General features: G+C 38.7%; 1 protein-coding gene across 6 annotated transcripts in view; it reads left to right on the top strand.

Annotated features, from left to right (window-relative positions):
* Window positions 1–14,408, top strand: part of Zmat1 (zinc finger matrin-type 1) — a 69,250-nt gene that overhangs the window by 16,126 nt on the left and 38,716 nt on the right. For 2 of the 6 annotated variants that reach the window (XM_076918623.1, XM_076918621.1), the window contains one exon: window positions 2,393–2,837. The exons of 2 other annotated variants lie outside the window; for them this stretch is intronic. In XM_076918623.1, the coding sequence (XP_076774738.1) occupies window positions 2,534–2,837 (304 nt within the window). In that variant the 5' untranslated portion in view covers window positions 2,393–2,533. Of the gene's footprint in view, window positions 1–262; window positions 2,838–14,408 lie in introns of those variants that run through there. 2 more of the 6 variants (XM_076918622.1, XM_076918624.1) reach the window with 2 other exon arrangements.

Genomic DNA, 14,408 nt, shown 5'->3' with positions numbered 1-14,408 from the left:
AATTAGCAGAAGGTTAAATAGAACTGTAGTGGTAAAGTTGCATTTTCTTCTTTAAACTCTGCTCTGGTTTAGATGTAAAATGTCCCCCAGAGTGTCATGTATTTAAACACTTGAGCCTCAGCTGGTAGTATTCTCTTAGAAGGCTGTGGAATCTTTAGGAATTAGGGTTTAGCTAGAGTAGGTTCATCACTGGGCACAGGCCTTGAGGGTTATAACCCCCCCCCCACCTTTTCTTCTCAGAACTATTTAACAAGCAGATACTACATGCTCGTGCTATCTTGGATAGATCCCAAGGCACTGTGCCTTCACTGCTATGATGGGCTATGCATACGCAAATCTCTGAGTCCAGTTAAATTCTTCCTCCCTAAGTTTCTTCTGTCAACTATTCTGTTATAATGAGGAGAAAAGTAAATAGTATAGAAAATTGGTTCTGTGAGTGGGGTCACTGCTATAATAAACCTGGCTGTGTGATTCACAAGCCTCTCGAATTGGTTGGTGAAAAGAATATTGAGGAATTTGGAGTTAAGACTAGATATCTAAAATCGTCAGCAGAGTTTAAAAGCCCATTCTGGTCAGAATTCAGAAGACCAAAATCTAGATAGAATAGTAGAAGTGAAGGCCTGGCACCCGAGGTTTCAGAAGGGAACAAAGACTCTATTGGTAATTGAGCTTCAGGCCTCTCATGGTACAGTCTGGCAAAGAATCTGGCTATGTAATCTTCATGTCCTGAAGTTTTTGAGTAAGGCTACATTCAAACACTATGCCAATGTATTTCATGGAGGAAATTGTAAGATTATATAACATTAAGTTTATGGCATGGTCACTTATCTGTACTTTTAGCCAGATTTATGACGAGAACAGAGAGAAAAAATAGCAGAGTAGAAAGATGTAAAAGATGTACTCTTTAGTAAGGAGAGGAGTATGAACATATTTAAAATAGTAGACATGCTGTGTATACAGTGAGTAAAGTTGTTAAAGAAATTTGTATCATTAAAAAGCAACCACAAAAATTTCACTGGAACAGTGAGAATGGTGCCTTAATGGTAAGCACCCAACCACCCAAAGGTTCAAGATCTAACAATACAAACTCAGTTTTAAACCTTGATTTAAAACTAGAGTGCTAGAACTGGAGACATGTCTCAGTAGCTAATATCATATACTACTCTTGCAAAGGACATGTGTGGTTCGCAACTGCCTATTACTTCAGTTCCAAGAGATCAGTGCCCTCTTCCAATCTCTATGAGCATCCACATGCACATGTCCCCACCTCACCCCATCCACAAATTAAAAGTAAGTAAAAGCAAAATGTTTGAAAAGGAAAGAACCCCAGGGTACCCTGATGGAATGGTGAAATGTTTTTCCTAGTTTGGCCATTCAAGCACTTGAAGGCCACTAGAGCCAATGTGTACCAGGGCCAGACTACATTAAAAGCTTGTTAGTATCATCTATGTGGTTCCAGTTTTACAAGCATACAAAATGCAATAGTTTTGTGACTGTGAAGTCTTGACCCAAAACTTCAGAGGAAAAAGCCTGTGAGGCTAGGCAATGCATAACAGAGCCATATTCTCTGAAGAGAAGCCCCGAGAGGCTGATGTATGAAACTGTTAAAGTGAGCCCCAAAGTTGTAATGGAGACACTCCAGTGTAGGACATGCCAGCAATGCCAAACATCTGCTGACCAAAGTTGAAAACATTGGGTAGAGCCACTGCAGGAGAGAGAACATCGATACTACAGGAAGCAAGGCTAGAGAGTCAAGGTTCCCAAACCCATCAGAGTCTCCATGATGTCCTTGTGAGCTCTAATGCTGGACACGGAGCTGCAGGGATTAATGATTGTCCTGAGGGCTTCTGGTCTGGTTTTCCTCTGCTCTTACCTTCTTTTTCCACTCCTTACTTTTGAAGAATGTTGATTCTGTGTCATTGTATATTGGAAATATGGAACTTGGATCTTTTATTTTCTTTAAATTATTTTTATTCTATGTGTATCAGCATTTGCCCATAGGTAAATGCACCAGGTAGGTACATGCACTGCCCATAGAGTCCAGAAGAAAGCGTTATATCCGCCAGAACTGGAGTTTAATGATGGCTGTGAGCTGCTATATAGGTGCCAGGGCCAGAACCCAGGTCCTCTTCAAAAACAGCAAGTGTTCTTAAACACTGAGCCATCTCTCCAGCTCCTGGATTTTTTTTTAAATTAGGACTTATAACTAAGAGTTTGCCTGAGACTTTGAACTTTAAATGTCTTGGTCCCCTTATACTGGTGTTGAGAATATTAAGACTATGGGTATTTTTAAAGTTGGGCTAAATAAATGTGCATTGTGATAGCCATGAACCTATGGAGGAATACTAAAGTTTGAATATAAGGCTCATGTGTTTGAATACTTGGTCCTCAGCTGGCGGTGCTGTTTGGGGAGGTTTCAAAACTCTTAGAAGGTGGAGCTGAGCTGAGGATGTTCGTCACTGGAGGCAGGTCTTGAGGGTTAGTTATAGCCTGGATCTGCTTCCAGTATCATCTCTGCTTCCTGGCCCAAGCTATGCATCAACAAGCTGCAACACGCTACGGCTACCAAGGATGGAGTCCCCGCTTCAGTGGATGGAACCCTCGCTTCAGTGGATGGACCCCCCACTTCCGTGGATGGACCCCCCGCCTCCGTGGTTGGAGCCCCCGCCTCCGTGGATGGAGCCCCCGCCTCCGTGGATGGAACCCCCGCTTCCGTGGATGGAGCCCCCGCTGCCGTGGATGGAGCCCTCACTGCCGTGGATGGAGCCCCCGCTGCTGTGGATGGAGCCCCCGCTACCAAACCATCCCTCCCAAGATCAACCGTGTCTCCTCAAACTGTAAGCCAAACTAAACCTTTTCTCCCTTGAGTTGTTTCTGTTAGGTATTCTCTCACCGTGAGGAGAAAAGTAATGTGGATGCTAGCCAGTTTCTAATATTTGGTCACCGTCATTTATGATTTAAGCATGGACTGGTTCTTTAGCATTTGCAGAAAGTAGAAAGCTTTTAAATATTTAGTCCCCATTACATTGGTAGATAGCTTAGGAACAATCCCACATTCTGCTCCTGCTCTTTAACTAAGACCCGACAGGGAGATAAGGTTTTCTGAGACTTTCCAGCCCTATGGATGCCTTCGAAGATACATTTCAGACAGCTTTCATAACTGTTCTTTTGAGACTAAAGCCCCATGGTTGGTAATGACAGAACTACTGGGATGTTTCTATGTATAAAAGGTGAATAATCCATTTTTCAATTCCAAGAGATTTTCTTTGTGAAACCCAATTAACCAAGATCAAACATTAGAAAGTAAACGACTCTCTAAGGCTGTGGACTTCATCTATGTAAAATGTAAGTTTCCAGGAAAATCTGCCTGGTACCTTGAGAGCTAACCAAGGTATCATCTCAAGTTGTAATCATTTGCTTAAAGAGGGCCTGAGAAGTTCTATTATTCTTTTGTGTCGATTCAGTCAACTAAAACAAAGACCTCAATTTGCAAATGAATTTAGGATGAGCTGAAATGGAAAAAAAAAAGAGTGCCATTCTCTTATAAGAGAAACAAGATACAATACAATCTGAAAGACATGTTTTGTTCTGGTTCAAAACTGCTGTATAATATGTACCAAATGTCCTACTTTATATTAGATAAAAATTAGAGGAGACCATTGTTTTGGATTCTAAGCTCCCTGACAGAGCATAATAAATATCAAAATATTGTTACTCATACCGAAGCAAGTTATCTGACCTTCCAACACTGAGAGATAATAGTGCAGTTTCTCAAACAGGCCAGTTACAAGTAGGCATGATAATGAAGTCCTCCCTGTTTCCAATCTTTAGCCCGCAAAGTAACCTGAAGTAACCTAAAATTAACCAATCAGTGTGCATTTTCTTTCTTTTTCTCTATATATCTGGTGCCAAAGGACATTGGAACAGCTAACCCAGTTTGTTATTTATGTATGTTTTCTTCAGTTTCTCTTTGTTTATCAATCTTCTGCTCACTTTATTGAAGCATTTATTTGCTTCATGAAATGAAGCATTGCCTGATTCAAGAACCACAAAGCCACTTAAAAGACATTTAAGAGAGATGTGCTGTGTTCTGCCATTTGACAGCAGTCTCATTCAAATTGCCTATGTACACATAACTTGAGTATGCTTGTTAAATAAACATAATAATTTTCTATGCTTTAAGAGAATATTCTGTGTCAGCAGAATTTTTATCTCTTTAATATGATAAATACCTTTAGATATGAAAAATAAAGAATGTTACAAGTCAAAAGTCCAGGCATTGTATATAATATCTGCTTGTCTAGACTTAAAAGCAGCTAGACACATGAATTCACATGCAAATCAAATCCCCAGGTAAAACGCCAAATTAGAAACCATGGTGGAAAAGACAGAATTGTAAGGTATGTGGAATGGAGCAAACCTGGCAACAAGCACAGAGAAACATGTCAAGGCCATTTAGGGGAGAACAAACACTGAAAGACAAGGAAAGGGGGGTAGTCAGATATTCAAATATAGTCAGCATTTCTTCCAGGGTCCAAGTGGGAAAGGCAAAGTAAAAAAACAAAATTGTACAAAGTTGTCCTGGCCAGAGGATTCATGAATATTCTCTGACGAGCCATAGGGCTGGCTAAGAGCACTAGAAAGAACACAAGGGAAAGAGGTAACTTCTATCAAAGTGACAGTATTTCTATGCTATTAAAACTAACTACAACTTTACTTTTTGATAATTTTAGGATGCATAATCTTACCAAGCAACATCTGCCACAATCTGAAGAGATTCTAGCTTATTTAATTCTACTTTAAAAACTGACATAAACAGAGAGATGGTTAAAATATGTTAACTGTATATAGTGAAAAAATGATGTAGCTACTTTTAAAGGATAAATTCAATTTTACACATAAAATATGATATATAATTTTTCAGTTTAACTAGAATATATACGGGTAAGGTCATATCATATTTGTATATGACCTATGTGTCTGTTTGATGATTTTTCTGTCTTATACCAATTATTCAATATTTTAAATTTCTTCTTTCTGTAGATGCAGAAAAGTCACTAAAGATCTAGCTGTTATATTGCCTACCCCTGCATGTTCTAAAAATTCTACTTTGTTGTCCTTTAAATAACAAACAATAACATTAAAAAAAGAGTTAATTCATGTTTTCCATTTCCCTCAGGGTGTGAGCAAGTGATTTTCAAATCTCACACTACATTAGAATTATCCAGGTATTTTAAGAGCTATAGATATTTTCTTTTAATTGGTCATGGTATGTATGGACACAAAAATACTGTACAAATATTCCAAGTGGGTTTAATATGCACGTAAAATTGAGACTCTACTAAGAATACACAGTAGAAACCAGACTATTTGAACTTGAATCTTGGCTCTGTCATTTACTCTTCATGTAGGCAAAATAATTAAGACTCTCTGCTCACCTAAAAAAAACCCTGTGTATGTTAGTAACAACTATCTTTTACAGTTTCACGAGGTTAGCCCAACATATATACCCTATGTATACATATAGTGTAGTACAAAGTTTCTTCTGTCCTCTGATAAGTATTGCTATCCCAAATCTGGTAGCAGCACTTCATTCAGCATCTGTAATAGAATGCAGCCAAATTTATATTCTATCTAATAATATATTAGTAACGAAAATATTTTGAAACATTTCTTCTCTAGAAAATGCATGCACTTGAACATATGGGATCTGCTCTCTGAAAACAAGAACTTTCAGTTAACCAAACTTTAACCATTCTGGAGAATTACAGTGTACTTAAGCTGAGACTTTGTGTGTGTGTGTGTGTACCACGTAGAATAGCATCTTGGGGTACAAGGAGGTTCTGGATTTTCAGCAAGCCTCATTCATCTTAGTATCTGTCGTCAATGCATGTACTAACCTGGCATAGTTTGTGAAAGGTCAGATGATGTATGGTGGATGGTAGAATGGGAGATGTAATTAATGGACATGTAGTGCTACATTTGGGTTTTGTACACCTACACTCATAAACGGAAAGTGCCTTTCTTATAGGAAGGAAAGATGATGTTAAAGGTTAGAGAAGAAAAAGGCAAGTTCAAAAGAAATCTTATAAAAGCATGTAATGAAATCCTATCTTTCTTTGTCTATAAAACAGAAATTAATATGTACACAGGTAAAATATTAACAGAAATGTTATTTGAAGGTATTGTTTCTGGCACTTAGGTTCTCAAATTGTCAGCACACGTTCTTTGCATATCATTATTTTTACCAAGCCACTCAGGAGACTGAAAATTAGTAGAAATTGGGGAAATTTAATGTATTTTGTTAAATCCAATGCCCTATCTCTTTTGCCATAATATGAATAAAGACAATATAGATTCTCTGCTTCTGCTTAAAATGAGTAGCCTAGAAAGTCTGATTGGTCAGCTCTGGTGGGAAATGGTTAACATACTGGAATTTTTGCAAGACCATTTTGGTTATCTCTAAAGACACTAAGGCTATTTCTACATCTTTCTTCTTCTGAGCCATTACCAGAATTATTCTTTAATATCATGTTCACAGCAAAGCAGTTTTTTTGTTTTTATTTCTCTGTTTTATTCCCTTTGGATTCAGGGTCTTACTATTTGCTCTGGCTGTCCTGACCAGGCTGGCCTCATACTCAGAGATCTGCCTGCCTCTGCCTCCTGAGTGCTGACATTAAAGCCGTGCACCACCATACTGGGCTGCAAAATAGTTTTGTTTGTTTTGACCTTATCATATTGCTTCAAATTATTCCATCTTATACCAGTGAGCAAGTTTCCAAGCCACTTCCACATTTTGATGTATTTATTCTGTGTATGAATTTCTGTCTTGGTCTGTTTGAACCATACTAATACCACAGTCTGAATAATTAATAAACAATGGAATGTAATGCCCCACAGCCCTAGGAATTCTGAGGTGAATGGGCCAGTAGATTTGGTATTTAATGAAGGCTCATCCAACATTGAATCCACCTTCTAGCTGTGTCTTCACGTGGCAGAAGGGCAAAGGGGGGGTAAAAGCTTTTATAAGAACACTAATGCCATCTGGTTGCTTACAAAAATCCCAGCTTTTAATACCAATGAGAATGCAGTTTTAGCATATTAATTTGGAGGGACACAAACATTCAGACTAAACCAAATGGTAAAGAATCTGTGGACATAAATTTTGGCAACATACTTCCTTTTTGATCTTGGTAACATTCACCCTTTTATCATATTCATAAGAAATACACAAACAAGTAATATTACCTTAAAATTGTTTGGTTACCATTATTAAGTTTCCATTGGTATTTGTAAGAATTGAATAAAGTATAGTGATTGTGCTATAGTAACTCCAGCTGGCTGACTCTGTACCAGGTTATATGCTTGTTCCTTGAAAAAACGTATTTCAATTCTCTTCTACAACTTTGATGTACAGTATTATCATTTCTGCTCACTAGATGGCAGTCTTGGGTAATATTGTAAGTATATTGAAAGATTTACATTGCAATCCATGTCCTTGTAATAAGTATAGCCAATCTTACTGCCTTTAGGATTGCTCATCAACCTCTAGTATAAAAATTGGAACTGACTGTATAAGTCATCTATACCGTGCATTTGAGTGTTTAATATGGAGGATTAATAATAAATAAGGAGGGTGGTGTATTCCAGTAGGGTTTGCTAAAGGAGGGGGAAGCAGGAAAATCATGAGTTTGAGGCCAGTCTGAGTTTGGCATAGTGGCATGCACCTTTAATGCCAGAACTCTGTAGGCAGAGGCATGTGGATCTCTGTGAGTTTGAGGTCAGCCTGCTCTATATAGATATTTCCAGAACAGCCAGGACTACATAGAGGGACAGCCTCTCAAAAACAAACAAAAAAGATAGACAGACAGACAGACAGATATGGAGAGAGGTGGTAAGAGTTTTAAGTCCAGAGGATTCTGGAAAATAAAACTGTGGCTTGATTTTGTGTTAAAGAAACAACTGATAGAAAGGCTGAGTTTATGAGCTCTTGTAACCCTGGTAGTCTTGTGACAGTGGCACAGTGGTTATAGTATGATAAATATCTTTAGCAATGACAGCTTTACTTAACAGGACTCTTGATTGTGGAGGTCTATTTGGAAATTCAGCTGGTTTATATTTTACATTCTAGTGCTGTGAGGAAAGATAGAAATATAACTCATTACCTCATTGTTATTCAAGAAGAGAAAAGAGGCCCCAGTTCTAAGTATATGGATATATACGCATGTAGATGTGTATAATAGGAGAGTGCTTAGTGCCCTTAAGCAATGGATACATGTTGGTTTGATGGAGACTTGGTTTAACTCTCATTGAATGTTATGTTAATCCATATTCCATGTTGTAGTAAAGTAATAAATTTAACTCTAGGTGCACTATTTTAACATGTATCTCATAAAGGTGAAACCAGTAACATAACCAAATGAGGTCTTAACTCTTACTAATAATTAACACTGGGTGCTTCTTGGTACCAATATGCTTCAATATCATGAACCAGAGGGTGTGTAGTCAAATTAATTCACCTAAGCCTCACATTACATTTCTGTGCAATTATAGCGATTTGAGAAACAAAGTAGATGAAACCTTGCTGATATGTGAGGTAAAGGAGCTAGGTGGTTGGTCAGGTATAAAAGGTTACAAAAGGTTTATAAAAGGTTGTTAAAGTTCATGGGTTGGGCCTATCAGAAAGGTGTCCTGAATTCATGTAAGTGGTCTCCCTAGCAGTCAAAATACTTGTTCTTTGCTAAGTCCTATCTCACATTTCAGCAATGTTTTCTAGGTACAGGAGAGACAGTAGCATGTCACATTTTCAAAATTCAGTGGTTTCAGGATTACTAAAGCTGGTAATGAAGAAAATTATATATTTTAACCCTTTTTCCTTGTGTTTTTCAAACCTCTGGGCTTACTGTTATTTAGTATAAATTTTCCTGTTGTGTTCCCAAGTAAACGATGGTGGTACAAAAGACTACAGCATAATGCTAGACTCCTAGACAGATAAATGCATTCAAGAAACCCATGGTGTTTTTACTCAGCTATGACCTCCATAGTGACTGTGACTGGCAATTTGCTTTGTGGACTTGGGTTTTATATTTTTTGCACTTTAGTAGACAGCTAATAATAACTGGTGGTGTCAACTGATTGCATTATTCTTTATATTCACTTCTTACTATACCTTTTGTAATAGATGCACTCCAGTGAGCATTAGTACACAGTACAAATAATGTCAGTGTTTAATGACCCCTATCCATCTAGTTCCATGCCTTCTCTCCCACACCACCTGGACCTGATAGCCCAATCATTCCCTCTGCAGTACTCAGATCATTTTGATAAGTCATTTTCCCCTACCTGTAAATTTACAAACATTTTACTTTTGCTTTGAAATGAAGGAAATGGACACATGCTCTGGCTTTCATCTTGTACTCTCATGCTAAGCAAAGCCATCCATAAATCAGTTTTGCTCATTTTCCTTCTGTATTCATTAAGACCACAGACTCCAGTGTAAGCATTGATAATGTGGGAATCTAGAACACCCTGTCCCCTTGGCTTCCTTGCACATTCTAATGCTGCATACACCAATCTTAGGAAAAAAACACATCTTACAGTGAGTTGTCATTGGGCCCATTCGAACAGGTAATATTGTGGGCTTAAAAAGGATTCAATTTATGGTGGTAGTTTTCTGCCCTATACTAATTTTTTTGCTTAAGGATCAAATGTAGTCTCTACCAAGGCCCAATAAAATGCCAGAGACTCGTAACTCATGTTTAATTCTTTACTGAAGATAGCATGCTCTTGTTCCAGACCACCAAAGATTATGTTGTAAATTTCCTATGATACTTATCACAGGTTGCGTGTGGAATCTGTTCCCTCCACATGTATTCTAATACTATAAGAGCCTTTAGATCAGCGGTTCTCTACCTGTGGGTTGAAATCCCTTTGGAGGTTGAATGACCCTCTCACAGGGGTTGCATTTTCAGATATTCTGCATATCAGATATTTAAATTATGATTCATAATAGTAGTAAAATTACAGTTTTGAAGTAACAGTGAAATAACTTTATGAGTGGAGGTCACTACAACACAAGGAACTGTATTAAAGGTTCATAGTGTTAGGAACCTTGAGGACGACTTCATTAAATTATATGGCCCAAATAGCAAGGTTACTTTCATTCCAATTTGAACCTAGATCAGGTTGGCCTGTGGGCATGCCTCTGGGGGATCATCTTGATTGTAACCTGATATGTGTAGACCCAGTCCACTATGGGCAGCACCATTTCCTAGGCTGGGCCCTGAATTGTATAAGTTTAGAAAGCAGGCAGGCAAAGACCCATGTACTTTCTTTCTTTCCCTGCTCTTGACAGTGGATGTGTTCCTTTAATTTTCTTCCTTGTCATCCACAGCATAATGGACTATAACCTAGAATTGTAAGACAAACAAGCCCTTCCTTCCCTAAGTTGCTTTTTGTCAGGGTATTTGTCACTGCAGCAGAAATAAAAGAACAGATTCTAATCGAATTCTCAGCACAGGAACACAAGTTAAAGGAAAGTATCCCATATAGTTAGAGTTACCCAGTAGAATCTACTGCAAAAGATGTTTTGTGATGTTTATAAACATGGAAATATTTTTGAATAGATTTGTATACTAAACATGTTAAGATATTTCCTTTAGACTTTTCTCTAATCTGACATGTGTGTTAGTGTGTGTGTGTGTGTGTGTGTGTGTGTGTGTGTGTTAGGAGTGAAAATCAAAATAAAATGAGATTATATGAAAAGGTATACTAAGAGACTAATTGGGTATATGAAGATATAAATATATATTTTGGGGGGTTATTAAATTATTGTATTTATATTCCAAATGTTACCCACCTTCCTAGCTCCCCCTCCAAGTTCTTCACTCCATCCCCACTCCCCTTTGCCTCTGAGAGAGTGCTTCCCCCATCCACCCACCCCCATCACACACCCACCTGCCCACATCTCAGCCTCTCCCTAAGTATCCCCCTTCCCTGGGGCATCAAGTCTCTACAGGATTAGGTGTATCCTCTCCCACTGAGGCCAGACAATGCAGTTCTCAGCAACATATGTGCCTGGAAGCCAAAAAACAGCCCATGTATTCTCTTTAGTTGGTGGCTTAGTCTCTGGGAACTCTGAGGTGTCCAGGTTAGTTAACACTGTCTTCTTATTGTTGTTCTTCCTATGGGGTTGCAAACCCCTTCAGTTCCTTTAGTCCTTCCCCCTAACTCTTCCATAGGGGTCCCCAATCTCAGTCCAATGGTTGGCTATAAGTATCTGCATCTGTCTCAGTCAGCTTGGTAGAGCCTCTTAGAGGACAGCCATGCTAGGCTCCTATCTGCAAGCACAACATAGCATTAGTAATAGTGTCAAAGTTTGGTGCCTTAGCATGGGATGGATCCCAAGTTGAGCAGGTCACTGGATGGCCTTTCTTTCAATCTCAGCTTCATTTTTGTCCCTGAATTTCCTTTAGACAGGAACAATTCGAGACCAAAAAACATTTAAGATGGGAGGGTGTTTCCATCCTTCCACTGTCTATCTACTGGAGGAGGTCTCTTCAGGTTCCATCTCCCCACTGTTGGACATTTCGGCTAAGGTTATCACCATTGAATCCTGGGAGCCTCTCACCCCAGATCTCTGGGACTTGCTAGAGGTTCCCCCTGCTCCCCACTCAATCCCGCAGTTGCATATTTCCATTCATTCTGCCGGCCCTCTGGGCTTCTCTCCTGTCTTCCCCCATACCTGATCCTTCCCCCCTTTTCCCTTTTCCTTCCCTCTCCCACCCAGGTCCCTCCCTCCATCTACCTTTCTTGATTATTTCATTCCTCCTTCTAAGAGGGATTGATGCATCCTCACTTGGATCTTCCTTCTTGTTAAACTTCATACTTTCTGTGAGTTGTATCATGGATATTCTGTACTTTTTGGCTAATATCCACTTATCAGTAAGTACATACCTTGCACATCCTTTTGAGTCTGGGTTATCTCACTTAGGATGACATTTTCTATTGACATTTTCTAGTTCCATCCATTTGTCTGCAAAATTCATGAAGTCCTTATTTTTAATAGCTGAGTAGTATCCCATTGTGTAAATGAACCCAACAAAGAAAGAGAACTTCAGACCAATTTTGCTTATGAAGAAATAGTTTTATAAAAAGTTCTCTATTTGGTTGCAGCTATAGTAAATGCTCTGTGGCGAGATAGTGAAGTTGGCAAAGTGCTTGCCATATTATCATGAGAACCTTAGTTTGATCCTCAGAATCAACATATGCAAAAAGCCAAGCATGGAATTACTTCTAATTCCAGCAGTAAGGAGGTAGAGACTATTGGATCCCTGTGGCTTAACCAGCCTATTCTTCTCAGTGAGCTCCTGGCTAGTGTGACACTGTGTCTTTAATAAAAAAAAAATGGTGAATGTGCCTAAGGAAGGATACCTGAGGTTGTTTTCTGGCCTCTGTACATGTATGCACACATATGCTCCCATATACACAAAAAGCACAATATAACTAACTGACTTTTTAAAACTATTTTGCCTGTGGATGTCTGTGCACCACATATGTCCCTTGTGCCTATGCAGGCAGAGGAGGGAGTCAGATTCCTGGGAACTAGAGATACAGGTGTTTGTGAACTGCCATGTGGGTGCTGAACATGAACCCCAGGTCCTGTGGAAGAGCAGCTAGTATTCTCAGCTGCTGAGTTACCTCTCTAGCCCACCTACTTTATTTTTTTTGTAAAAATATTATTTTCTATTCTATGTAAATCAGTGTTTTGCCTGCATGTATGTCTTTGTATTATATGTGTGTTCAAAGGCCAGAAGAGAGTGTTGGATCCTCTGGAATTACAGATGTTTGTGAGCCACAATAAGGGTTCTGAGACTTAAATCTCTAGAAGAGCAGTCAGTGCTCTTAACTGTTGAGCCATCTCTTCAACCCCTCTATATTGCTGTATTTCAATTAAATATATATTCAAAGCTGTCTATGTCAATAAGTATACATTTAATTTCTATGACATCAATTCCTAACCAGGTACATCCTATATGGTACCACATTTTTATCTATTAGCAATAAAATTATTTTTCAAAATGAATAAAGAATTGGCTTTTTTCCTCTATTTTTTTCTGAACTGTAACTTACCATACATTTTTTTTTTTACTTTTAGATATATTTTTTGGTCTATGTAATTCAAATGGTATAGCTATAGTTCTTTTTCTTTTTGTTCAATCCTGAATCATATTATACTTAATGTCAGGCCTAACTGCCCTCCACCCAAAGTCATGTGTAAAAACTTAATTGACAATGTGATAGATAATATCCCAGCACTCAGGACATAAACAGGAGGATCTCTGAGTTGGTATCCACATTTCCAGGATAGCCAGAGATCTTTAGACTCTCTTGCCAAACAAAAACAAAGCAAACCCTCTCCAAAAGTGGCACTGTAGGCTAAAAAGATGGCTCAGCAGGTAAGAAAACAAACTGTTCTTCCAGAGGACCTGAGTTCAATTCCTAGAACCCACTTATGACCTATAATTTCAATTCCCAGGTATCCAATCAGTGCCCTCCTTTGGCTTCCATAGGTACCACACACGGTATAGATATGTAGGCAGGTAAAACACATATACACATAAAGTAATTTTTTTTAGTTTTAGAAAAGAAGTGACACCTTTAGAAGGTAATTAAATTATGAGAACAATATACTAGCATGGCTTGAAGGTACATGCATACAAAAAGAATGTATGTACATGTGTACACATATACACCATACACATGCATACACACGCACACACATGCACACACATGCACATATACTTTAATATATATATTAATATATATGAAATTTAAAGGGCCTCGAAGGAACTCATCATCTTCTGTTCTTCTACTGTGAGGACATAGTATCCATTCTTTAACCCTCTTTCATCATATCTACCTGGCTAGACACCAAATAGCAGTTTCTTGATCTAGAAATCCCAGCCTTTAGAAAAATAAGAAAAATATATTTCCTTCCTTATTTGCTTTCTTTCTTTTGAGGCAGGGTATCACACTGTATGTGTTACTGGTAAATATTAAAACTGGCAGCACCCAATATGGCTTCTTGTTACAGAGCCACCATCTTCCCGACTGGGCAAGGCCTGAGGCCACGAATGGCGGCGTGTTCTTGCTGCTGCTTGGCTCAGGCCACCAGCTCAGGCAGCCAGAAACACCAGCCACGAGATGGCTCTGCCAATCTCCCACACTGTATCTCCCACACTGTCTCCACAATGCTTGGCTGAGCACAGACCATCCTGCCATCCATGCGGTACCCGGTGGAAGTGAGAGTCTAATGCTTAAAGATTATCCAATGGCTTTATATATTTGGTAATGCTCAAATAGCAAGATGCCCACACAATTAGAGGTGTTACCCAATACCTAACCGA

The sequence above is a fragment of the Arvicanthis niloticus genome, chromosome X (assembly GCF_011762505.2).
Source record: "Arvicanthis niloticus isolate mArvNil1 chromosome X, mArvNil1.pat.X, whole genome shotgun sequence".
Classification (NCBI taxonomy): domain Eukaryota; kingdom Metazoa; phylum Chordata; class Mammalia; order Rodentia; family Muridae; genus Arvicanthis; species Arvicanthis niloticus.
The sequence above is the reverse complement of the archived record's forward strand: the minus strand, read 5'-3'. Positions and strand labels throughout refer to the sequence as shown.